This window comes from Ailuropoda melanoleuca, chromosome 13 (genome assembly GCF_002007445.2).
Source record: "Ailuropoda melanoleuca isolate Jingjing chromosome 13, ASM200744v2, whole genome shotgun sequence".
Taxonomy (NCBI): domain Eukaryota; kingdom Metazoa; phylum Chordata; class Mammalia; order Carnivora; family Ursidae; genus Ailuropoda; species Ailuropoda melanoleuca.
The window spans coordinates 9,345,480-9,371,734 of record NC_048230.1 but is presented as its reverse complement, the minus strand read 5'-3'; the positions used below and the strand labels follow the sequence as shown (position 1 = coordinate 9,371,734).

General features: G+C 50.6%; 1 protein-coding gene across 1 annotated transcript in view; it reads right to left on the bottom strand.

Moving 5' to 3' along the window:
* Window positions 1-435: 435 nt before the first annotated feature.
* UNC45B (unc-45 myosin chaperone B) overlaps window positions 436-26,255 on the bottom strand; it is a 31,258-nt gene continuing 5,438 nt past the window's right edge. Inside the window, exons 6-20 of the mRNA XM_019804187.2 lie at window positions 25,004-25,171; window positions 24,305-24,473; window positions 20,597-20,767; window positions 18,005-18,176; window positions 14,915-15,215; window positions 13,897-13,991; window positions 13,586-13,727; window positions 12,674-12,814; window positions 10,527-10,654; window positions 9,552-9,618; window positions 8,654-8,767; window positions 8,164-8,279; window positions 7,174-7,291; window positions 4,600-4,755; window positions 436-1,571 (exon numbers count right to left, since the gene is read on the bottom strand). Coding sequence (XP_019659746.1) covers window positions 1,311-1,571; window positions 4,600-4,755; window positions 7,174-7,291; window positions 8,164-8,279; window positions 8,654-8,767; window positions 9,552-9,618; window positions 10,527-10,654; window positions 12,674-12,814; window positions 13,586-13,727; window positions 13,897-13,991; window positions 14,915-15,215; window positions 18,005-18,176; window positions 20,597-20,767; window positions 24,305-24,473; window positions 25,004-25,171 — 2,319 coding nt within the window. The 3' untranslated portion in view covers window positions 436-1,310. The remainder of the gene's footprint in view (window positions 1,572-4,599; window positions 4,756-7,173; window positions 7,292-8,163; window positions 8,280-8,653; window positions 8,768-9,551; window positions 9,619-10,526; window positions 10,655-12,673; window positions 12,815-13,585; window positions 13,728-13,896; window positions 13,992-14,914; window positions 15,216-18,004; window positions 18,177-20,596; window positions 20,768-24,304; window positions 24,474-25,003; window positions 25,172-26,255) is intronic.

Sequence of the window (26,255 nt, the reverse complement as noted above, 5' to 3'; positions counted from 1 at the left end):
GATGTGCCCTGTCCACCGCCCAGGGAAGGAGGAAGTGAGCGTGGGCGCGGTGGGGAGGAGGTAGGAAATCGAGCCTCAACTCTTCCCTTTCCCTATGGATTAAATTCTTTCTTTAATATATTTTATTTGTCAGAGAGCGACAGTGAGAGAGAGAGAGAACAAGCAGGGGGAGCAGCAGGCAGAGGGAGAAGCAAGCTCCTGGCTGAGCAAGGAGCCGGATGCGGGGCTCGATCCCACGACCCTGAGATCATGACCTGAGCCAAACGCAGCTGCTTAGCCTACGGAGCCACCCAGGGGCCCGTTATTGCTGAAATTCTTAAAGCAGGTGTGTCAAAGGCAGAGTTTCCTAGCCATTCCAGGGAGCTGGGATTCCGAGATAGATGGTGAAAGGCCCTGGTGTTGGGATTCAGGGAAAACAAAAATAAGCAAGTATTTCCTGGACACTCTAGTGGTGCCAGGCTCGGAGCCAGGCACCCTGCCGGGACTCCAACAGGCCCAAGAAGGCAACAGAGAAAGGGCCTGGGAGCAGAGCTGATTGACCTCGTGCCTCCTGCGGACCACACAGATGGTGGGGGCTCCCCAGCGGTTTAGTCCAACCCTGGCTTCAACTGCTGCTCTCACCAGCACCCTCCTGCCAATTTGCCTTGCAACCTCGTGTACGAAAGTGTCTTCATTTCACCATCGCCCGCTTTCCTGCCCAGAAGCCTTACGGTCCCTAAACACACCGAGGCCAGATGGCCACTGTTCCTTGGGGGGAACTGCAATTTCATTAATGCCAATGTATCCACTGTCTATGGACATTGAGGTTACTTCCATTTAGGGAACAATCACGAAAAGTGTTCTCGCCCTATGAAAACCAGCACAGCTCAACATCCAGATATGATAGCACTAACCTTGCTATTCACACACCTGTTAGGTCCTACCTTACCTCACAATCCATTTTCCAAAATACAAAGAATTCAGCCCATTATCCTGGCCTTCGGAATGGGTACAGAAAGAATTATCCAACCTGTCTTCCAAATCACAGATGAAAATTATTCTAGGAATTCTGGAACATGACAGATGTAAGGAGAGAGTGAGAGAATTCTGGAACATGACAGATGTAAGGAGAGAGCGAGAGAGCCAATCGAACATCCAAACTTTCCTAGGGCAAAGGGGAAGGTTGACAACTCAGGGAACATTCGAGTCTTTCTTTTATATGGAGACTTCATTGTCACTGCTAAGATCCCTAGCTGAACTGACACCCCTAGAGTTCCCAGCTTAGGACTCTTCATAGTACAGGACCAGCCCCAGCATCTCTGGGCCCCTGTCTAAGACACTGGTTTAATGAAGCCATAATCCATGCACTTGATGAGACATTCCCGGGCTGTCTGAACCACTGCCGCCTTCTTCTCATCTGGCTCTTGTTTGCCCACGACAGTCAGGATCTCCAGCAGCTCACTCTCCACCAGCTTCTTGGCCAGCTCTGCGTCGGCTGCCAGCAGATTGTAGGCAATGACCAGGCCACGGTGCTGGACTGACAGCCGGTCATGCAGGCAAAGCCGCTGGAGGATCTCCAACCACTGGGTTGTCTGGAGGGGAGAGGTGGATAAAGAAGGATTAGAGAAATCAGTGGAGGGACAGAGATTGGACATTTGGGACAAGATAAACAGAAGGCAGGCACATATCTGGTTATGTGTATGGGACTCAGCATACGCCTACCTGAGCCCATTGGGACTAGCTGGCAGATGCCCACCTCCTTACCGGAGCCAGGGTGGGAATCTGAAAACTAGAAGGAACTTGACATAATCCAATCCCTTTCATTTTATAAGTGGAGGAACTGAGGTCAAGGAAAGGGTAGTAACTCAGCTATGATCACACACGTGAAAATAGTAGAGAATAAACACCCACGCGTCCATTTATTTTTTAAGCATCTGGAGAAGCAAAGGTACAGGCCCACTGCATGCCTGATTAGAATGGGGATGGAGGGTGTTCAGAAAGGAGGATTCTAACCCTGGGCACATGGGCAATGCTTGCTTCCGCCAACCCGAGTGCTCTTAGAGACATGAGGTCCAGGCATGCCCTGGGCTTGCGCTCCACCACTCCTGACTTCAGCTGGAATTAGCACTGGAGTGCAGTCTCTCCCCATTCCTCCTCCATCCCTCTTCTCCATTCCCAGTTGTGAAGAAGCCCACCTGTAGTTGCATGGGGAAGACAGGACTCAAGACCATCTGATTACCCCAACAGACAGAGTTGGAGCTAAGAATAGAACCAGGAGGTTTGACTTTTACAACGTTCAACAGACACACGTGAGCAGCAGAGTAGAATAGTTATTGGTATGGGTTTTGGAGTCAGAGAGACCAGTGTTCAGGTCCCAGCTTAGCCACTTACCAAATATGACCTTAGGTAATTATTTTAACCTAAGTCCCAGGAGCCCCTCCGTCATCTGGTATACCTACTTGTTCACATTGTGATGATTTAGTGATATGGCGGATGGACAGAGCTTAGCACAGGGGCTGGAGCATAGTAAGAGCTCAATAAAGAGAAGTGGACAGAGATGATGATTTTAGCCACAAATCCAAGGATTTCCCCTTTGCTTCCTTGTACCTGTTGCCTCACCCTCCATTTGTCAACGGGAACAGCTTCCTACATGCACCACTCTTAGGTGGGGAGACAGGCGCAGAGGGGAAGAAAAGACAAATTATTGGCTTTTTGGCTTCTAAGCAGATTTTGTCAACTCTGTACCGAGTCTCCTAACACAAGAAAGGGAAATGAAAATTCACCTAGCTATGGTCGGGTTCAGGGGAAGGTTTAATGCTGATGGGTAATATAAAAGGTCCTGTGCCGTTGCTCCCAGGCACAGAAACGTAACCAAAACTTCAGAGCCCCTTAGGAAGAAGGAAGACGTGGCCAGGAGAGGGTCAGCAATCCTGAAGGATTCCAATCCCTTCCCAACTACCTGGTGGTGTGGCTTTGAGCTAGTTACTTTTTCTGCACTCAGTTTTCCTCTCTGGTAAATAGGGATAATAATAACCACACTCACCACCCAGGGTTGTTGGGAGGATGGAAGAACTTAATAAATATAAACATTTAGAGCAGCGCCTAAAGCCCAGGAAGCGGGCGAGTCACAGAGCGCCCTGTGGGAGTCTGTTGACAGAAGTTGTGTGACCAGTTACTTCAGCAGAGGCCACTGTAGGGGGGCGGGGTTCAAAGTGTGGCCTCCAGGCTGGAAGCACCCCACCTAGTCTACTGATTCAGACTACCTAGGGGAAGGATTTTAGCCAGCCCACCGGGTGACTCACACACCTTACAGTTTTGAGAAACTTGCCTTAGGGGGAAATGCTAAAACCCAAGGATCAACCAGGAAGAGCTAGTCCAGCAGAGAGACGCTTCTCTGCTGCCAGATGGCACAAGCACCCGTGCAACTCAGAGAAGGCGTGCGTGCAAACACAGACACACACACACACACACCCTTAAACTGACTATCTAAAAGATCCTGCCAGGGGCATCTGCATGGCTCAGTGGGTTAAACATCCGACTCTTGATTTCAACTCAGATCATGATCTCAGGGTCGTGAGATCCAGCCACGCCTTGGGCTCCCTGCTCAGTGGGGAGTCTGCTTGAGGTTCTCTCTTTCCCTCTCCCTCCCTGCCACATGTGCTCGCCCTCTAAAATAAATAAATAAATAAATAAATAAATAAATAAATAAATAAATCCTTTAAAAAAATAAATAAGGGGGAGCCTGGGTGGCACAGCGGTTGGGCATCTGCCTTCGGCTCAGGGCGTGATCCTGGCGTTATGGGATCGAGCCCNAAATCCTTTAAAAAAATAAATAAGGGGGAGGCTGGGTGGCACAGCGGTTGGGCATCTGCCTTCGGCTCAGGGCGTGATCCTGGCGTTATGGGATCGAGCCCCACATCAGGCTCCTCCACTATGAGCCTGCTTCTTCCTCTCCCACTCCCCCTGCTTGTGTTCCCTCTCTCGCTGGCTGTCTCTATCTCTGTCAAATAAATAAATAAAATCTTTAAAAAATAAATAAATAAATAAATAAATAAGAGCCTGTCTTGAAAGCAGACTTGAGTACATTCAAATTGAGGTGCTTACATGTTTTGCCTTCAGTGGAGATGATGCCCGCAAACGAGGCTCAGTTCGGGGAAATGAAGACATTTTCACTTTGCACCACCGTGCTTGTGATTGTGTATATACCGCTTTGCCTAGACGGCCACAGCCCCACCCAAGGATCTGGTCATCATGTTCACGTAAGAGAATCTGCCATCTCCTGCCAAACCACAAGCTCCCTACGGTACCCCACCAAGTCCGTGCTCCTCTCAGGGAGGTCAGGGGCTCCACAGCAGTAGCTAGGGTTACGGTCCTCCTTGTTATCATCCTGAAGTACTAAGCCCCACCGGACTCACTGGGTGAAACTACAGTGGGAGGGACCCAAGTTAATTCATGTGGGGAGTCCCCACAACAGATGAAAGGGGCCACACGGTGTAGATCCCCCTTTAAGGTGGGAGGAACAGATACCCAGGCACCCGGGAAGTGTTAGCACAGAGGCTGGCCTCCCCATGGAGGATCACACAAGGCAGTCCCCTTCCTGCCCCCAGGACCCGCTCTCACCACTTGGGTCATCTTGAGGCACAGTTTCTTATGTGCTGCCGTCAGCATGGCCAGCGCCCCTGCGGCTGCATTCTGCACCTTGTCATCGTCCTCCCCGCAGAGCAGCACCACCAGCTTCAGCCGGTCATTCCCATCAGCCAGGAACCTCTCCTGTACCTATGGGAAGGAGGCGGGTATGTGACTCAGAGAAAAATGCCCCCACCTGCCAGCCTGGAGAGGAAAAGAGGCATCTGAAGCCATGTTCTCTGACCCAAGATTCTTCGAAGCTTTCCTTTGAGCAGCTCGTCCATGCCACCTCCCCCAGGAAGTCTCCTCTGATTAGCTGGATAAAGGGGCTATAAACTCCTCCAGCTACAAAGTTAAAGAGAGTCAGGGATTCTCCATACAGCATGTGCCACCACCCCTGTTTGCGTTCAGCTACCTACATCAGGGGAAAGGGCAGGCACATGAGCCTGAATGGTAGATGTTGCCCAAAGAGGCATGTTTCACTTCCTTTTGGGGAAGGCTGATATTTTTCTTCCACAGCAGATGGGCCTCCAGGGTCTGCCATAAAATGACTTTGCAGTCTCTGAAAGCACAGGGGTTGGGCAAGAGCAAGGAATAAAGCGAGAGCTGCTGTACCATTCAACAGGAAAGGGATGAACTTCCCAAGGACCCCAAAACCAGGAGAAGAGCCTCCTAGGGCCCAGGGCCCTGACATGTCTCAGAGCTCATTGATCCCCACCTCCACCTGCTCTACAGTAAATTCTCGCTGGTCAAATTTAAGGGCATTTTGTTGGGTCGGCTTTCCTAGAAGTGGAGCTTTAAAAGGGTCAAAAGTTGGGGTGCCTAGGTGGCTCAGATGGGTAAGCGTCTGCCTTTGGCTCAGGTCATGATCTCAGGGTCCTGGTGACTGGGAAGCAGATACCCCCAAAGGACTACATTCCCCAACTCTCGCATGTAGATGTGGCCATAAACTAGTTCTCATCATGGAACGTGAGAGGAAGTGAGAGGTGTCACTTCTAAGCCACCATGGCGGAAAACTATAGGGGCTTTTCCTGTGGTCTCTCTCCCCATTCAAATGAAGACCACTCCCAGAGTGGCAGAGAGGGAGACAGTTCTTTTTTACAGTGGGGGTGGAGTGGGGAGATAGTTCTTGATAGTCAAAGACATCCGGATCCTAGTCACTGCTTAGAAGAAAGCCACTGGATCCAAATGTGAGCAAGAAGTGGTGTGAATGGGAAATGAATTTCTATCCGGTCGGGACCACTGTTTATTTTGACGTGGGTCGTCGTAACCGCTGCTATTCCCAGGGGAAGCCTGCTCCCCCTTCCCATCACCCCTCCCCTCCTCTTTCTTTGGATATACTCTCTTCTCCCGTGAGGCTGCCAGCCCCCCAGGCCAGCCTCAGGCCAGCTCCCCAGTGGATCCTGTTTAGATTGATTGATTGATTTGATTTGGTTTGATTTGATTATTTTACTTCAACAGGCTTTCATGGGTTGGATTTTTATCCTCTACTAGTGGGAAGATCCAAGACCTTGAGGTAAGAATTGAGAGAAAAAAGAGTGGGTCTCCAACTAAGCCCTATATGAAGGCCCAGAAGGGCCATTTAGCCTGGCCCTCATGTTCGTGAAGGGCCTCAGATGAGGCCCTATTGTTACCTCTGATGAGGTTATGCCCACAGGCATAGCAGCACTCTGGCAGGATGGAAAGAAGAAGGTATTCATTCACCATATGGTTATAATTTCTCCCCATTACTGGACCATGAGGTCATTGGTATGTTCTGAATTCATTTTATTTTTATAAATCCTATAATTACTCTGTGAAGAACACAGTTATACTGCATTGCAGTTTCCATGGAAACAGCAATAGTTCATTAAATGTTAACATTTAAAATATTCTAAAATTGTTTGTATCTGTGTTTGCTTTTCCACATTTTTTATAAATGGGGAGCTTCGATAAATATAGGTAGTCTAGACTCCTCTGGCCTCTGAGAAGCCCTGGTCTTATATCCTTCTCTGCTATGAGATTACTCAGACATAAATAACTTAGGGAAATGGTACCTTTCACCTCACCCAGCTCAAGCTAGGGGTCAAACCCCCAGCTAGGGACAATACTATTTTGTGTGTTTTCCTTTGTCTCCTTGGTGCATGCGTTCCTCTCAGGGTCCCTACAAGGAAGGGGGCTGCAAGCCAGAAGAGATACAGGGATTCCTGGGTTCTCTAGCAAAATGCTACCTTTTTTTTTTAAAGATTGATTGATTGATTTGATGGAGAGAGAGACGGCCAGCGAGAGAGGGAACACAAGCAGGGAGAAGCAGGCTCCCAGCGGAGGAGCCCGATACGGGGCTCGATCCCAGAACGCTGGGATCACGCCCTAAGCAAAAGGCAGACGCTTAACGACTGAGTCACCCAGACGCCCCCCCCCCTTTTTTTTTTAAGATTTGGCAAAATGCTACCTTAACACCACTGTAACCCCCAATCTCATGCCAGGCCCTGCCATGTGGCTTGACTCTCCATGCCAAGATCAGTCCCCACCCCACTCCTGAGCCTGCCCCCCCATCCCGAGCCCGCCCCCATCCCGAGCCCGCCTCACCTCCTTGTTCACCACCATATTGCACATGCATTCAGTGGCCGCCTGCCGTAGCTGGTCATGATTCTCAAACATGTAGTTCTCAATGTCGGGCAAGGCCCTCTCCTTAAAGATCTTCTGCCTAAGGTGTGAGAGGTGGGGAAGGAAGGCCACTGAGTCGTCTGCAGTGATGATTTGGAGTTTTTGGCCACCCAAGGGCCAGTCCGCCCTGCTGATGGTTCCCTCCCACGTCCTCAGCCAGCATGGTTTGGATGACATCGATCCCTCCCCTGCCCCCAGCTCCAGGAAGGGCACCAATGGGCATAAACTAAATGACAGCATAGCATTCTGGCCATAGCCATGGGGTCTGTGATGAACGTGTTGCTAGGCTGGAGATTCTTCTGTATTATTGCTGCAGAAAAGAAATTCTTTCTCTCTCTCCCACTGGACATGAAGCCAAGAAGTTGTGAGGTCTGGAGCGACCCTTGTGATCGTGACAGAGGGGAAGAGCCCATTTGAGAATTAAGATAACACAGGCAGGAGGAGTGGACGGAAGTAGGAGAGTGGGGAGTAGTAGGGAAAGTAGAGAAAAAAAGAAAGTACGAAAGTGGGAAAGCTTTGTAACGCCTGCATCAAGCTGCACCTGCATCTGGTCGCCCCAGACTCTTACTTACATGAGACATTGAATTCCCTCTATGCTTAAACCAGTTACAGTTGAGTTTTCCGCCCCTTGCAGCTGAAAGAATCGCAACGCAATTCTCTCCCCCATCCCCTGGCTCCCAAGAAGGAATCCCCACCCATCCAGCTGGGTATCTTTTTTATTACTTTAGTCAGAAAGAAGTGTCTTTATAATCTCCTTTGCCTTCATACGTTCAGTACGTGCTAACTCAAATCCCTCCCACTGCAGGTGTCTACCCACCGCCTTTGATCCTGTCCTCAGAGGAAAGCACACACGCTATACGTGAAACTTCCACCAAACCCTTTCTGGGGCTCGTCCCTCCCCACCCCACTCACCGGAGTTTGTCACTCCGCCCAGACAGATTGGTGAGGCCCAGGAGAGCCTCGTAGTTCTGGAGCCCGTCCCTCTGTGTGTCCAGGAGGCTCACGAGGGGCCGTACCACCTCATAAACCTGTGTGGAAGGGTCACGGAACGGGTCAGGCAGAGACCATGTGCCCCAGACCCTACCATTTATAGGTGCCCAGCTTTAGAATTCCCAAAATGCTTGCCCACCCACTGTCTTTGCAGCTTTCACGATGACCCTGAGAGGCAGGACTTTTTCCCTTACTTTGCAGACGAGGTAACCTCAGTTTCTAAGAGGACAGTCCTGTTCAGTCAGAGGCAGAGCCAAGCCTGGAGTCCAGGCACCTCCAATTCATGGCAGTCTCTGTGATGGCACCATGCCCCCTCCCAAGCTGGGGGTAGGGCGACAAGGAGAAAGGCCCCTAGGAAGAGAGGAGACTCCTCCCATTGCCCCATCCCACCCACCCCGGCACCAGTACCCACCCGTTCCCCCGGGAAGGCGATGTCCGGGTTAGAGACGGCAGCGATCTTTGCCAGAGCGTGGGCTGCCTTCACCTTGCCCACGTCTGTGCCCTCCAAGGCCAGGGGAATCAGCGCCTGCAAGAGAAGGCACAGTCACTCCTCCGTCACAGACCTCCAGAAGCCTCTCTTCCCATCCTGCCTCTCCAGCCGCTGTCTGCTTCTGCAGTGTAAGCAAGCCTTGAGCATCACAGAAAACGATTACATCCAGCGTCACAGGGTCACTCCCCTGCTGCCCGGCACACTTGGATGTCCTCTCTCTCCACCTACATGCTCCCCCACCCATCCACACTGCTGTCTCTTGGACAAATAAATGGATCAACACACTGACTTTTTACTCCCTGACTTCAGTCAGACTTGATCATCCCAGCAGCCACCTCCTGAGCAGTGACTAGGAGCCAAAACTTCAAGTGTAGTTTTCTGTAATCCTTGTGACATCCTGCAGAGTGATTGTGCAATTTTTCTACCATGGGAAACTGGTTCGGGGAGATTGAGTAATTTGCCCAAAGTTATGCAGCTAAAAGGGGGAAAAGGAAAGACTCAAAGACAAATCTACAGAGAAGTCCACGGCCTGTGCACCCGTGCCATGCTTCCTTCCAACAGCAAGGAGGATAAATGGGATTCCACACCATGAAATCAGGCAGAAGTCAGTTTGGGGCCATGAGCACAGACAGGACAGATACCTGAACGACAGTATTCCAGGAGGCTGGGTTGGGGCATGGGGTACATTATTCTCGGGCCAGGCAAAGAGCACATGCGCACGTATACACACACACACACACACACACACACACACACACACACACGTGCTCCTCCCCAGTGGATCACCTTGTAGGATGGCAAACCCTATCCCACCAATCACCTTGCCACCACCTTGAGCCACAATGGTTCCTCGGTCTTTGGGATTATCGCAGAGCGCCAGGAATACCCTGTAGGGCGAGGATGAAGGACACGTAATGTACACCCTTCCCAGGCATCAGCAGGCCAGCCAGTCAGACCCGGTGAAGCCCTGGAAAGTGCTGCACCTTCCCTGGCATGAGCCACCCTGGCCAGATCCTGCCATAGATATAAGGAGCTGGGGAGAAAGTGAAGCCAAGTGAGGCTGCAAAGAGCCACCCCCTCCCTATCTGGAGAGGCAACAAATGGCTCATTGCTGCCCATCAACCAGGAGAAAATCATCACCACAGATGCACCCCAGGACCTCTGTGATCTGGCCCTCGTCCCCCTCTCTGGTCTTACTAGCACCGCTCTCTCCTGTGTACCCCACATTTCAGACATATTGCAGGAGAACCCCATGTCATTCACTCCTTCTCCCTCTGTCCTCAGTGTCTATAGATCCTGTCCCTTCTGCCCGGAACCCTTCCTCCCTGGCATTTGTATGGCTCCATGTCTCCCTTCATGGTTCCACTGAATTGTCACATCCTCCAGGAGGCCTTCCTGGCTTGCCCTCCCACCTACCTCCAATCTGGCTGGTGGGTGCCTGCTTGTGCTCCAACCAACCCTCTGTGTTTCCCCCACTGTATCATAACTGTGAGCCTGTCTCCCTCCTCGTCTCACTGCACAGAAACTGTGCCTTTCTTCTGCGGGATAGCAGGTGCCACACAGGGCCTGGGAAGCAGGTAACTAGGATGGACAGTGACTTCTTTCCACTCGATGCAAATGTCCAACTGTGATACCTGCCCCGCCGTATCACTTTTCGTTGTTGATCCCTTTCCGTCTCCACTCCAGGCCCCCCGAATGGCTCGTTCGCTCATTTACTTCCCTGACATCTCTATCCCCACCCAGCCTCCCGGCCCCAGTCCTCTCAGACCCCAGGCCTGGCCCGCTGCAGCCCCACCTGGCCAGCAGCTCTTTGGTCTGGTCTGTGAGGATGGCACTGTCGGCTTTCACCATGCAGGCCAGCGTGGAGGTGACCCCAGCCTTCAGAAGCCGCTTCACACGCATGTCTATGAAGTCCTTCTTGTCCTGGGGAGATGAAAGGGGGGCAGTGGGGAAGGAGCCTGGGCACCAGGCCAAACTGTATGGGAACTAAAGGTGGTTCCTGATGGCTAGTGGCAGGCTGAATAATGTCCCCCAAAGATGTCAACGTCCTAATCCCCAGAACCTGTGACTGTTACCTTACACAGCGAGAAAAGGACTTTGCAGATAGGATCAAATCAAGGATCTTTAGACAGGAGATAATCCTGGATTATCTGGGTAGGCCCAATATAATCACCAGGGTCTCAGTAAGAGGGAGGCAGGAGGGTCAGAGTTAATAGAAGAAGATGTGACAACAGAAGCAAAAAGATGGAGTGATTTAAGGTCACTAGCCAAGGAAGGTGGCTTCTAGAAGCTGAAAGAGACAAGGAAACACATTATCTTCTCAGGGCCTCCAGAAGGAACCAGCCCTACAGACACCTTGACTTTGGCGCAGTGGGACTGATTTCAGATTTCTGACCTGGAAATAGGTCAGCACTGGAAGGTTTAGAACTGGAAGATAATAAATTTGTGTTGTTTTAAGCCTCTATGTTTGCGGCAATTTGTTACCGCAGCAATTGGAAACTCATATACTCTTCCAGATTCCCTTTGCCCAAACAATAGCCAAGGGGGTGTCTGGCATGTTCTCCTCTTCCTTGCCCCTCTCCCCCACTCCCAGCACAGAGCCGGAGCAGCTGGTGTGGCAAGAAAATCATCCCAAAGATTCTTCATTCACAGAGAAATGAAATTAAAGAGATCATCCAAAAGGCTAGATGATCCATATATGACTTTTTTTGCAAAAGTTTGGCGTGTCATTGGTGGGGGGAGGATATCAGGGGACTTAGGTGGGAGGGAGAGGGGATAGGGAGCAGATAAGTTGACATAACAATGGATTGGGTTGTGCTAGAAATCCAAAATCAGCCCCAGGGTTGAACAGTCTTTACAGATAATTCTCGAAGTAGCTGGGAAGAGGCTGACAGTCGTGGGCATCTCTAGACACCAGATTTGAACTTTACAGCAGCAGAAAATGCTATCTACTTTTGCCTGCATGAAACACTATGCAGCTTTAAAAACTGATTCAGAGAATGACATAGGAGGTGACAGGGATTAAGGAGGGCACTTGCTGTAATGAGCACTGAGTGCTGTACGGAAGTGTTGAATCATTAAATTCTACACCTGAAACTAATATTACACTGTATGCTAACTAGAATTTAAACAAAAACTTAAAAAAAAATAATGGCATAGGAATATGGAAAACACCTGAAGTATTTTTCCCAAATTAGGCACAAAATGATAACATTCTGATTATAACCATGAAAAGAAAAAAAGATGCATAGAGAAAAACAGCCTCTGGTAGGTAATATAATATGCCAAAATGCTGACAGTGGTCAAGGGGAGATGATGTCATTGTGAGTGGTCATTTTCTTTTCTCTGCTGTCCGCCTTTTTGTTTGTTTTGCAGTGTGGTTTTATTACTCTATTTAGAAAAATCTAAATCCTTTAGAGGCTGGAAATGCAATGCAAATACATTCATATTTAAACCACATACAAAGCATACCATTGAGTCCAGGGAATCCCTGGGGAGGGCCCCAAGGGGATTTGTGACATGTGGCCTACTGCTGACTGGCATCTCTCCCCCTCTCATTATTCCTACTTAGCACCCATATCCCCAAATCTAGATATCCCAGGAAACAAAATTTCTGTAAGCGTTGGAAACATGAAATACACTGTCTGATGTCCATGAAACCAACAACATAAACGTTCATCATGGCTCCATTTGATTTTCAGACTACAAATGGTTGGGTCCTCACCCCCCCCCACCCCACGTAAAATATTAAAATAAGGGGGGAATGAGCGCCGCTTAGTGGGGGAAGTTTATCCATGATCCTCTTCAGTTTCTCTGAGTCCTATGCCCAGTTCTCCCCCCCCCCACACACACACGCACACACAGCACCCAGACATCACTCTTTCCAGTCCCCTCTCTGGCAGCCTGGCGGCACAGGCCCCTCCGGCGTCATCCCTAGCCCACCTTAGGGTGCTCCTCGGGCACGTGCTGCTTGGAGAACTTGGCGAGCTGCACCAGCTCGGGGACGACCTCCTTGACATCGTAGCTGTTGGTGCAGTTCACCAGGGTGGTGGCCACTGAGTACAGGATGGTCTTGTCCGCTGTCTGGAGTTACGGGGTGGGGGGAGAGGAGGAGATAGGCAGAAAGGAAACTTTAGAACGGATCTCTGCTTCCAAGACGGCCCCCTGGCCGGGCCGGCGGGTTGGTTTGGGAGGAGTGTGGTTGGTGCAGCCCAGCCTGGAGAAGAGCGGGTGGCAGAAGAGGGAGGAGGGAGAAGGAGCTGGCTCTGCTTGTGCAGGACGGGCAGAAGTTTCTCCGACACCTGCAACAGCACCCCTGAGAGCATGGGTGGGGGGCTCCCTGAGTACACGGCTTACTCTGTGCCTCTTTCCAAAGCCCAGTCCGACGTGCTTTGCTGTGGAATGGGGTGGGGGTGGGGTAGGGGCTGGGCAGGTCTGGTCTGGCCTTGGTGGAAACTCCCTCCCTCCCGTCCTCCCTTTGGTGGTGGAAAAGAGCCAGGGCATTAGCCCAGCAGAGAAGGAAAGGAATCTGGGAGGCACTGGGAAGGAGGAAGGGGCCCAGAAAGGGCTAGGCACTGCCTCTCAGTCCCTCAAGACCTCACTTCCTGAGGGTCCCAGGGAAAAAATACCATCCTCTTATTCATCTTCCCACTGCCTGGAAGAGTCATGAGCCCATTTTATGGTCAGGTAAAACAAGGGCCAGACAGGGGGAAATAACCAATCTGTTTTACACAGGTAGGAGGGCCGGAGCTGGGGTGAAGACACAACAGTCCCATTTCCCAGGTTCAGCAGAGGACTGTGTAAGCCTGAACCCAGGAGACCTTTCCTGAGGCCAGAGGTCAGGGCCACGCTTGCCTTGGCCAGCTCAAACATGGCCTGCAGGGCAGGAATGTCCTGGACAAAGTCGTCTTTCACGTCGGCATCCAGCGTGAGGTAGGCCAGGCCCTCCACTGCCCATCGCCGGGTCCGGGTATCTATGGACGCATTGCACAGCCACCTGGAAATCGGGGAGGAAGCACGCTGGGCACGGGTGCTGGGGCTCGGGTCAAGAGAGTGGAGCTGTTTCAGGGTAGGGGGTAGTAGGTGGGGGGCTTTTACAATGTGGCGTCCACTAGAGAGCATCCCAGAGAGGAGGTGGCGGGCCTGGGGAAGTAGGACCCCCTTACTTGCGACACTGTTTGGCCAACTTCTCTGTGGACCCTTCGGCAAACTGCCTGAGGCCGTAGTCCGTGCCTCCTGCGGAGCCGAGCTTGCAGAGTCCCTGTGGGGGGAGGGAGACGCTTGTAGAATCAGACGCACTTGGCGACAAAGGGCCTTGCTCAAACAGGTCCCTGTGGCTGAACACTTTTCCCCTTTATCTTTGCCTGGATAAACTTCTACGCTTACTACAAAACCCAGCTCGGGTGTCACCTCTTCCAAGATGCCTTCCCTGAGCTCAGCTTCTAGGAGAGGGAAAATGCTCACAAAGCTGGACTTTTCCGTCCTGCCCCTCTCCACCGCCATTTGGACCCCATTGATGTTTTGTGTCTGCTGTTTTGAAGCATAAGCACAAGACAATACTCATCTTATCTGAAACGCCAATCGTGAAGGTTATTCTCGCACAAAAACTGGCCCAGAACGCAGGCCTTGTGGGTAGCGAATTCAGAGGTGCAGAGTTTTACCCAGGAGAAATTGCACTCTCGCTAGGAAAACATGCCTTCCATAAGAGAAAACTCATGATGGCACAAGCTATAATTAGTTCTTTAAAAATTGATATAAACAGAAAAACACATCAGTGGCTCAAATTGTCACTGTAATTGTTCACAAGCAAAATAAAAGACCCATGAAAAGACTTTCCGTAAAATGAAGTCGGAAACACTGAAACAGGTTACCTGTGCCATCCAGAAAATGATTAAGGACACAAACTGACTTTTTAGAGTTTGCCCTGAAAATACTGGTTGGACAGAAGCTCCTCAGGGTTAGCGTTGTTCAAAAGCACGGAGGCAAAGGTCCCCGGCGTCACGCAACAGGGCCCGCCATTCTGAGTCTAGGTTCTCAGAGCCTCCTGCTTGTTGCCTTGCTCTGCGGGGGCCTGAGGGTGGCTCCGAGTGTCGCCTACGGCGTGGGCCTCTTGCAGGTGGGGCCCATGCCTCATTCATCCTTGTGTCCCTGGTGCCCGGCACCGTGTCTGGGACCGACACTCACCACCAGCGTGCGGATCTTGATCTTCTCGTTTTTGGTGGTCTTGTAGATCTCCTTGAGCAGCGACACGCCGTTGGTGATGATGAAGGTGGCACGGCTGAGCTTGGTGGACGCGTGGATGAGGGCCTCCACGGCCACCAGCTGGTCTACCTCGCGCTCCGAGCCACACAGCGCTACCATCATCTCCATCACACCTTTCAGTCCCAGCAGCTGATTGCCCAGGTCAAACGGGCCTTGCAGAACCCCTGACACCGTCTGAATGGCAATCACGTTCTTGTCCATGTCCTGGGGGTCAAACTTGCCCCTAAAACAGAGGGCAAAGTGGTGAAGAGAACTGGCTGAGGTGGGTGGGAAGAGTGTGGGATTTGGGGGCAGACAGACTTGAATTCACATCCCGGATGTGCTGTGTGACCTTGGGCAATTCACTGAATGTCTCTGTGCCTCAGCTTCTTGGTCTAGAAACTGTTGGTATAGTACTACCACTTACGAGAATTATGGTGATGGTAAGTGATATAACAGACATGCCTTGGATTCTGTCCCCAAGAAGCACACTCGGATGGATGGAGATGGACATGCAGGAAGTTTTTGAGGGAGAGCTCTTGGGATCAGCTCATGTTGGAGAAGGGAAGGAAGCAACACTGGGCAGAGGGACACACTGGGCGGCCACTCAGCATAAAGCCTCAGGCTGTGATGAGTGCTACAGCGGGGACACACTCCAGAGTTGTTTCCAGCTGGGGGAGGGACGAGTCATTGGATGCTGGCCACGCTGGGGAGGGTGAAGCAGCTGTCTCCAGCTGAGGGAGGTCCCAAAGAGAGGTTACAGGCGAGAGCCATCAGTGACCGGGCTTCCCAGCAGCTGGGATGTCTAGTGGGACAGTACACCAACCACACCAACACGGAAGGGTGTGCCGTGGGGCCCGGCACACAGCCTCAGTCGCAGGGTGACCAAGTCACGCAGGAGCCTGGGCTGCTTGCTTCCACGTCTGGTCCCAGGCCCCCCCCCCCGCAACTAAGGGGTCTGCCTTTGCTTTCGGAATCGACTATCATCTACTCTACGGGAGAATCTCTGTGTGGGGACGTCAGCGATGACACGTCTTCTGATCTTTCCGTGATCTGTCCAGGTTGGTCTGATGTGAGGGGCCAGATGTGCACAGTGTGATGAATGCAAGAAAGAAGGCGGCGAGGTCTGGGCAGGAGAGGACGACACTGAGCCAGAGTGGGAGACCTGGGCTGTGGTCCCACATCTGCCTCGGGTGGGCTGGGTGACCTGGGCAAGTCCCTGTCACCCTGAAGAGGGTTGGCTTTGAAGCTCAGAGAGCCCCTCCAGTTCCGACACCCACTCCGTGCCGGGGAAGCCAGAGCCTTTCATAACTGGTCAGGGTCTGCCCCCTCGGCCCGTTCCACCCACGCCCGCGCCTGCCCCAGCTCCTGACGAAGCAGGGTGGCTTGCAGCCTTGGGGAGGGCCCACCTCAGGCACCTCTCCTGCAGGAGGTGACCCCGCCCGCTCAGGCTCAGTGGCTGGTCCAGGCAGGTGCGGGCCTGCGCGGGGGCAGCCTGCCGCAGGTGGCTGGGAAGGACCCTCGTCCAAAAACCTCTGCCCTCCCAAGGCCTGGCTGGGTGATGGTTCCTGGAACTCGATTTGGGACCCCATGAGAGACTCACGAAGTTAGCTACAAAAGCTGAAGCTGAGGCAGAGAAAGACCAGAGAAGCCCTGAGGAGCTTTCCCTGAAACAGTCAGGGCTACGGGATTAAGCAGGAGCTGGCAAACTTTGGCTACTTGGCCAAATTTGGAAGGCTGAGAGTAGTTTTTACAGTTTAAAGGTTTTTTGTTTTTTGTTTTTAATATGCAGCAGAGGGCTGCACATCCCGCCAAACATAGAATATTTACTCTGGCCCTTCAGAGGAAAAGTTTGCCAACTCCTGCTAGGGAGAAGGAAAAATCAGAGCGTCTCCCTCCACCCAAGACTCACCTGGGATACTTTTTAAACATGCAACTTCCTGAGCCACAGCCCAGACTACTGAGTCAAGTGGGGTCCCAGAAGTCTGAATAATTTACAAGCATGAGGATCATTGGAAAAAAGGGTTAAAAGATGGTGCAGCAGTGGGACGAGAAGGGAGGGGACACACAGAGAAAAACAGAGACTCACAGTCATCTGAGTCACAGCGATGGTAGAGTGGCAGTGGGGAGACAGAACGCCACTGGTGAGGGTCCCAGGCTCCTGTCTAGGCTCTGCGAGGCCACAAAGTGCTGAAAGTCTCTACAGAGCCATGTCTCCCTCCTGGATAAGCTGACATTTGTTCCTTCAACAGCAGGAGCTCGTGGTAGGTTTAAAATAAGTCCAAAACTATTTTGACGCTCCTCTGTGCAAAAGGTAGAGCCTAACTCTCCCCTCTTACGTGTAGACCACCCAGGGGCACCTGGGCGGCTCAGTCGTCAAGCGTCTGCTTTCAGCTCAGGGCTTGATCCCAGGGTCCTGGGATCGAGCCCCGCATCAGGCTCCCTGCACCACTGGAAGCCTGCTTCTTCCTCTCCCACTCCCCCTGCTTGTGTTCCCTCTCTCGCTGGCTGTCTCACTCTCTGTCAAATAAATAAAAAAATCTTAAAAACAAATGTAGACCACCCTTAATGGCTTGCTTCTCGCGAAGAGAATGTGGTGGAAGTGACTGTGTGTGACTTCTGAAGCTAGGTTATAGAAGACATTGCGACTTCTGCCTTGTTCTCTCTGATTCGCTCACTCCGGGGAGGCCCAGCTACCATGCGGTAATGCTACTCAAGCAGCCTGTGGACAGGTCCACACTGGGAGAAACTGAGTCAACAACCCGCACCAGCATGCCAGCCATATGAGTGCGCCATCTTGGAAGCAGATCTTCCAGCTGCAGTCAAGCCTTCAGATGATGGCAGCCCAGGCCGACCTGTGACTGTAAGTTCATGAGAGCCCCAAAGCCAGATCCACCCAGCCTGGCCACTCCCACACGGCTGTCATATTGTGAAATAGTGAGTGGTTACTAGGACTTCAAGCTGCTAAACTTGGGGGTGATTTGCTATACAGCCATCGATAACTAATACAGAGTGTGATCCCATGGGACTCACATGATGTACTCCTCACAGATCTTGCGGAAGTGGTCGCGCTCTGGGTCACAGCGCAGGTCATCGTACAGCTTGTTGATGAGGATAGAGGCCAGCATGCGGGTGTTGTCGGTCAGAGGCAGGCAGGATGGCAGCTCTGGAACCTGCCCCACCACCTTCAGGATCTTCCTCAGGCCTGCAGGACCGATGATGGCAAGTGTCAGATCCCAGCTGGGGTCTGTCCTCACCAACACACTGTCTTGTTCGGTTGTCTTAACCCCAGCTTCCCTTCAGCGTGCCCTCAGGCAGCACATGGCTAACCTACAGTGAAGGGCACTGGCATGCACCTGACTGCTACACCTGACTGCCCCTGGGTGAGCAATTCACCTGCCACTGTGGGTGGGCCTCTATTTTCACACTTATAAAATTAAGACGAGTTGATCTCAGATGGCTGTAGCAGTGCTAACACTCTGTGGGTTGATGTATAACCTTTCTCAAATACTACCTGATAGTCTCTCTTCCCCAGGCCTCATTTCTGTAAAATGGGAACCATACTACCTGCCGCAGAGCGTTGGAGGACTCAATGAGATCATGTACGGAGGCCACCTGGAGCCCTTCCAGACATGTCATAGTCACTCAATGAACATTTATTATTTATTTAGGAAATGCTACATTTGCTATTTATTATTACTATCTCTCCTCCTCTCTTCCATTGAAGAATCTTCAATGACTTCCTATTACCCACTAGGCTAATTCAATCATTACATAACTATTAAATGAATGAATGAATGAATGAATGAATGAATGAATTAGCACCTTTTAGTGATACTGAAATAAATGATGCAAACCTTTCCTCAAACAGCTCACCGTGCAATAAGGGACAGTCATCTAAAGATTACAATAAGCTGGATAAGGACAGAAGGTATGATAAGATCAGAGTGGTGACACCACAGATGGGGTACTTTGCCCCAATGAAGAAAGACTTGTAAGTTATTCTGAGCATTTCCTATGTGCCCAAGAGCTTTATACACGTTCCTTCATTTAATCCTCATAAAACCCTCCTGGTTAAAAATCATTATTCCCGTTTTCCAGAGCGGAAAATCCAAGACATGGAGAAGTCGAGTAAGTTGCCCAAGGTCACACAGCTGGTCAGTGACACAGCAAGGACACTGTCCCAGCCATGCCTGACTTCAAAGCCCGTGATATTAACTGTTATGTCATGCTGCCTCTGGGACACTTGAAAGGCTGACTTCAGAGCCAGGTTTGAGGAGTGGCTGGGAGTTGGTCCAACCTTAGGTGGCACAGGTCAGTGGGAGGAGGGACACTCACGGTAGATGCTGGGAGGCATGAAACTCTAGACGCTCAGAGGGACTTAAAAGTGCTCAGCGGTACATTATCTGTCATGCCTACTTTAACACCCACACAAAAGCACCTACAGGGCTGGGGAGTCCTGGGAGGGGGTTGGGGAGCCAAACACTGAATGCCCCTGCTCCACCTCCCCCCACCTCCCCAACCAGCCCCCACACTCCCCTTCCATTCCCAACCTTGCCTTGAGCATCTCATTCCCCTTCTAGAACCCTCCGGACCTCGTCCTCAGCCATCACTGCCCCTCCCTGAACCCAAAAGCTCACTCGAGGCTGGATGCTCTGATGGCCCCCAGCGCAGGTCTCCCAGACCAGCCTGTACAATGCACTCCCTCCACAAGGCAGCTGTTACTAGTGTAACAGGGTTCGAGAGTACGCATTATTTTTTACCCAAGGGCTTTTTATTTTGGTGCCTTGGATAGCAAATATTGCTCCCCACCTGCCCTCCCCATGAACTGTGTGGTTGGACCTCGGTCCGAGTGCAAAGAGAAAGAGGTCTGCGCTCCCGCCTTTGAAATATACACAGAGAAGACCAGAACTGCGGAGGGAGGGGAGGTGCTGAGGGAGGAGATTTTTAAGCACTGATCTGTTACACTGCACTTTGCCAAGACCTGTGAAAATCAAACAAGGAAGTGCAGTATCAAAAAAAGATATATTTCAAACGGGTGAAAGCCAATCTGAGCCTTTTAGAACAAGGGATGGTTTGGGTGCTGTCAAACCTGTGGGAGTTCATCACAGGAGATTATAAAGCCATGGGTATGACTCCCAAACAATTGGAGTTGATTTGGGAGAGGGCTAACACCCTGGAGCTGACCAGTTTAGGGACTGTCTGCTAAAACCTTGTTACTGTGCTTTATATATAGGACACTTGATGCCCTTTCTCCCTTCTAGAAGGCCTGTGAGGTATTTTGCCAAAGACGAGACCTCAGGAACATTACCCCCTGGCTGGCGGAGCCCTGCTTGTCTTTGGCATTGCCCTGCCTTGGTGAGGTCACTCTGTCCAGGTGTTTTCCAGTGTGTGTGGACATTTTCTGGGGGTGTTCAGGCCCTGAATGCAGGGCTGCGCCTTGATCTGTATCCTCCCCAGCCCCCTGGTGGTTTCTAACTGCTAATGCCCTTTCCTGGCTTTTCAGTGGGACTGAAGACTTGTCCCAAGCACGGGCCACACCTCCTCTGCTTTCTGCTCAGCGCCAGATACCCTGGTGCCCTCTTGAAAGGCTGGAGGGAGCCCCAGACCCTCCCATCTCCTCACCGTTATCCACCACATAGATGGTACGTGAGTTGTCATGAATGGCGAGGTCCTTCCTGGGGACGTTCTTATTGAGCAAGTTCAGGGCCTGGTCCCTGCCCTGGCCAGACACCTTCTTACTGACCAGCATGTCGAGGAGGTGGCTGGTGATCTGCTTCAGGTCCTTCTTGCTATCTGAGGAAGGAGAGGACAGGGGTAAAGAGAGAGGAGGGAGTCTCAGATCTATAGGACCAGGAAGGGCAGAAGCTTCTAGAAGGACTCGGGAAATATGGACTCCACTGTTTCCTGGATGTTGGAATTTCCAGGGAGAGTATAGTATTGGCCATATCACCCCCAAAAAGGGAGAGACATCCCTAGACAATACCCCCCAAGTGGGCCTCCCGCCACTCTGCCCTGGGCACTGACTTCTACAACAGCTCAGGTTGTCCTGGAACAGCTCTGGTTCTTAGAAAGTTCCTTATTCCTAGGCATGACTGGCAGGGAGCCAGGGACACTTCATGTAGCTTTTAATAAACTGATTGAAGAAAATGTTTTCCAGAAAAGAAATGTACACTCCTTATAGACCTCTTACTCCCTGCGTGCTGGGAGCCTGAATTCAAACCTCAGATGGGATGCCACATGCTCCCTGCTGCTGGGGGATTAAAACGTAAATGTTTTTTCCTGCTTTTGCCCTGTCTGACTTCTCTGCATCTTCGGGAATTTTGTTCTCATTCTAGGTTGGAGCCAAAGGCAGACAGGGAGGCAGGCAGGGAGGGAAGCAGGGAGGCAGAGAGGCAGGGAGGGAAGCAGGCAGACAGGGAGGCAGGCAGGCAGGGAGGGAAGCAGGGAGGCAGAAAGGCAGGGAGGGAGGCAGGCAGGCAGGGTGGCAGGCAGGTGGAAAAAAGAAAGATCTCCAAAAAAATGTCATATAAATGACGGATGAAGGAATGAGGCTATGTAACGGGACAAGGAAAGTCATCAGTGGACACGATAGTTTGTTTCCAGATCAGGGTGTGTCACGAGGGTGAGAGAACAGACTCATTCTGTGAGGCTCCAGAGGGCAGAATTGGGGTCAGAAGGGGAAGGAAGCTACAAGGAGATGGATTTAAAATGAGTATCTAGAAGAATTCTTTAGCAGAGATGTCCAACAGCTCTCTACTTCCCAAGGATACTGTGGCCACCAACGGAACCACCCCTTTCAGGGTCTGTCTTCTTGGGGATGCTGTTCCACTCTGGGCCCGGGTTGGTCATGGGACTTACAGCACTCCCAGGAGCTTAAAAGCACTTGCACATTGGGGCTTATCCATTGAGAATGTAGCTATCATGCTCTATGGACACCCAAGCTGTCAGCTAGAGAGGCCACAAAGAGAAAAACCAAAGTGTCCTGGCCAGCATCTCCAGTTCACCACCAGTTGTACAAGGGAGGGCATCTCGGACCCTCCAGTGGTTCTATCACAGAAAAAGAACAACTTGCTGACCATTACAACAGAAAGTCAGAAACACATCAAGAATCTAGGTGGCGCCTGGGTGGCTCAATTTGTTAAGCATCTGCCTTTGGCTCAGGTCATGATCTCAGGGTCTTGGAATCGAGTCCCACATCAGGCTCCTCACTCAATGGGGAGTCTGCGTCTCCCTCTACATCTGCCCCTCCCCCCTACTTGTGCATGTGCTCTCTCTCTCTGTCTCAAATGAATAGATGGAATCTAAAAAAAAAAAAAAAAAAAAGAATCTAGGATGCCCAAAGGTTCATATTATTAATCTACAAAGAGCTCTTATGAATCAATAAGAAAAACACTGATACTCCAACAGAAAAAAAAAATGGGTAATGACATATGACAAGTCATTTGAAGATGAAGGAATCCAAAGGGTTAATAAAAATAAAAATGATCAATCTCACTAGTAATCTTTTAAAATTCAGACGAGGTTATTTTTGCCTACTGATTAGGAAAATATTTTTTACAATGAGGGTATTCAAATCTGGTAGGAGAATGAGTGGAGATGGGACCCTACTGCACAACTCGGGAAGAGTACAAATTCATGCACCCTCTCAGAAAGGAATCCAAAAGTATCGTGGAGAGAAAACTTCAGTTGTGTTCACAGCCATACTCCCATTACTTAGGAATTTTGTTCCAAGAAAATGATTACAAATGCAAGCATGGCTTTATGTAAAGAATGGCTACTGAAGTGGATTTTTATAAGCACTTCTATTTTTAGAAGCGATCTAAATCTCCAATAATATAGAGCTGGTTGGTGAATTATGATACAGTCATAGAATGGAATGTAATGAAAATATTTATGAATGAACCTGCCTTTGTGACCTTCCCAGGCAGAGCAGGAATTTTTAAAATGATGCCCAGGACCCGGATGTGCCGGAAGAAGCCTGAGTCTATATGTGCATGTATTTGGAATGAAACAAATGTAAAATGAATGATTTTAAAATAAAAAATAATCTTTTTTAAGAACCTTAAATGATATGCGATACTCATATAATGCTTAGTGAAGAAAAAAACCACAAAAAACTATTCATAGCTGAATTCCAATTTTGTTAAATAGATATTTATGTGGACGGACAGAAAAAAGACTGGAAAGACACACGTGGCAGTGATAATAATTATCTGGAGGGGAGATTACAGGTGGGGTTTTTTTTCATCTTTACGAATTTCTAAATTTTTCCAAATTTTTCCAATAAGTCTCTGTTACCTTTTTCTAGTTGTGGTAAAATACACATGATAAAATTTATCATTTTAACTATTTATTAAAAGATTTCAATTATTTATTTGAGAGAGAGAGAACATGAGCGGGGCAGGTGGGGGGGGTAGAGGCAGAGGCAGAGGGAGAAGCAGACCCCTCGCTGAGCAGGGAGCCAATGCGGGGCTCCAACCCAAGACCCTGAGATCATGACCTGAGCCAAAAGCAGATGCTTCACCAGCTGAGCCACCCAGGCGCCCCTCATTTTAACCATTTGTAAATGTCCAGCTCAGTGGCATTAAGAACATTCACATTGTTTGCTGCCATCATCACCATCGTTCTCCAGAACTTTGCCATCCTGTAAAAACCAAAACTAAACCACTCATTTCCGCCTCTCCTAGCCCCAGCAACTGCCAACCTGCTTTCTGTCTCCGTGCTTTGGACTAGTCTAGATACCTCATATAAGTGGAATCAAGCAGCACTGATTTTTTTTGTCACTGGCTTATTGCGCTCCGCATAATGTCCTCAAGGTTCATCCACGTTGCGGCCTGTGTCAGAATGGCCTTCCTTCTGAAGGCGGAATACTATTGCATTGTGTGTCTGGACCACATTTTATCTCTCCATTCACCGCTGCGTGGACACTCGAGTTGCCTCCACTTTTAAGCGATTGGAAATGATGCTGCTGTGCCTCTATTACTTTTACAAGTAGAAAATAAATATAAAAATAAAGCCAGGGGCACCTGGGTGGCGCAGCGGTTAAGCGTCTGCCTTCGGCTCAGGGCGTGATCCTGGCGTTATGGGATCGAGCCCCACATCAGGCTCTTACACTATGAGCCTGCTTCTTCCTCTCCCACTCCCCCTGCTTGTGTTCCCTCTCTCGCTGGCTGTCTCTATCTCTGTCGAATAAATAAATAAAATCTTAAAAAAAAATAAAAATAAAAATAAAGCCAGACCACCTCCACACACAGGGAACGAGCCGTCAGAGGGGGCAACTGACTCTCCCTGGCCCCCACCCTTTTAAAAAACACAGAAGACGTCTCCTACCTAGAACCAGGGCTTCCTCTTTCCCCCGATGTTCTCGTTTGTCCTCCCCTGACAGAGAGTCAATGATGGCCTGGAGCAGGTTGCAGACGGCCAGGGACATCTCCTCGTTCTCCACGGCCATGAGGCCACAGATTCTGTCTATCCGGACCGCATGGAGAATCACCGTGGCCTAAAGCCCCAGCAAGACCCACCGTCAGCTGTCTGCCCCTCTCTTCCAGCTGTCGTGCAGGTGAGGAAGGAGGGGATGAGCATACCCACCCTCCCCCTGCAGGAGGGATGTAAGCCCAGGCAGCCAGTGCCCTGTAGGGCCCACAAGCCATGCCTATTTCCGGAGGCTTAAAGCTGGGCTGTCCCACACAGGAGCCACCTGGGGCCATTGAGCACGTGTGATGTGGTGCGTCTGCACTGCGATGTGCTCTAAGTATACAGTACGTACTGGGTTTGGAAGATTTAGTATGATAAAATGCCAACCATCATAGCCTTTGCATTCGGCTCTGTCTCATAAACCACTTTCAATAAGCTTATGTTCACATAAAGGCATTTCCTGCTCAAAGGGAAATGCAGGGGATCAATCTCTGTTGGATCCAGGACTGTACAATCAAGGATGGAGGGGGACACCTTAGACTTTGTATCAGGGTCTATTTATGCCACCCGCTCCCCACCCACATGGCACCCGCAGCCCGACGCCCAGGCCCTCACCCTAGCTCGGTGGCCACTGCACATGCCCGACAGGGTCCGCACGGCAGCCAGCACCAGCTCAGGCCTCTTGGTGTCCACGAGCTGCAGCAGCAGGCCCACTCCGTTGTTTTGGAAGATCATCTCGGCCCCTGCTTCTTCACGCCCTAGGACGATGAGGTTGTTGGCAGCCTGAAGAGGAAGGACAAATGAGGGTCATGGAAAAGGTGGGGCTGCCAGGGCCTTGGCCAGGGGCCGATGCAAGGGCTGGTGTAAGGACTGGATTTTCTTCTCTTTTCTTTTTTAAGATTTTATTTACTTATTTGAGAGAGAGCCAGCACGAGTGAGAGAGAGATTAGGAGCAGAGGGGTAGGGGGAGAAGCAGGCTTCCTGCTGAGCAGGGAGCCCAATGACTGTGGGGCTCAATTCCAGGACCCCAAGATCATGACCGGAGCTGAAGGCAGATGCTCAACCAACCCAGCCACCCAGGCTCCAGGACTGGATTTTCAAAACACCTTTATACTGGATTCTTTCCCTGTAATCCTACTCCTGGAGATGTAGCCCAAGAGCACGATCCAAAAGAAGAAACGATGGGGCGCCTGGGTGGCACAGCGGTTGAGCGTCGGCCTTCGGCTCAGGGCGTGATCCTGGCATTATGGGATCGAGCCCCACATCAGGCTTCTCCGCTACGAGCCTGCTTCTTCCTCTCCCATTCCCCCTGCTTGTGTTCCCTCTCTCGCTGGCTGTCTCTATCTCTGTCGAATAAATAAATAAAATCTTAAAAAAAAAAAAAAAGAAGAAGCGATGTAACTTGCATAAGGACCAACCTGATGAAATACAGTGCAGCCACCGAAGTCATAAATAAAAAGATTACGCAGCAACTTGGGGAAAAAAAAAAAAAACAACCCACTGGTAAGCAGAATCCAAATAGTAGGTTCCAGAACCCAAATAGTAGATTGCACTTACATTAAAACAAAACTGTGTACATACGCTTATGGATAAGGACTAAAAAAAGGTATTGAAGGGTTAAATGAATTAAACAAGGAGGTCTTTAGACTGAGTGGCTTTAATGTCCTAGCGGCTAATGTAAGCAAACCCAAACCTAAGCCTATAATGTCTCACGATCAAGAAGTCAAAACTTAAAAGCGCCTGGGTGGCTCAGTTGGTTAAGCGTCTGTCTTCTGCTCAGGTCATGACTCAAGCGTCCTGGGATCAAGCCCCATGTCCAGCTCCCTGCTCAGTGGGGAGCCTGCTTCTCCCTCTCCCCCTGCTCATT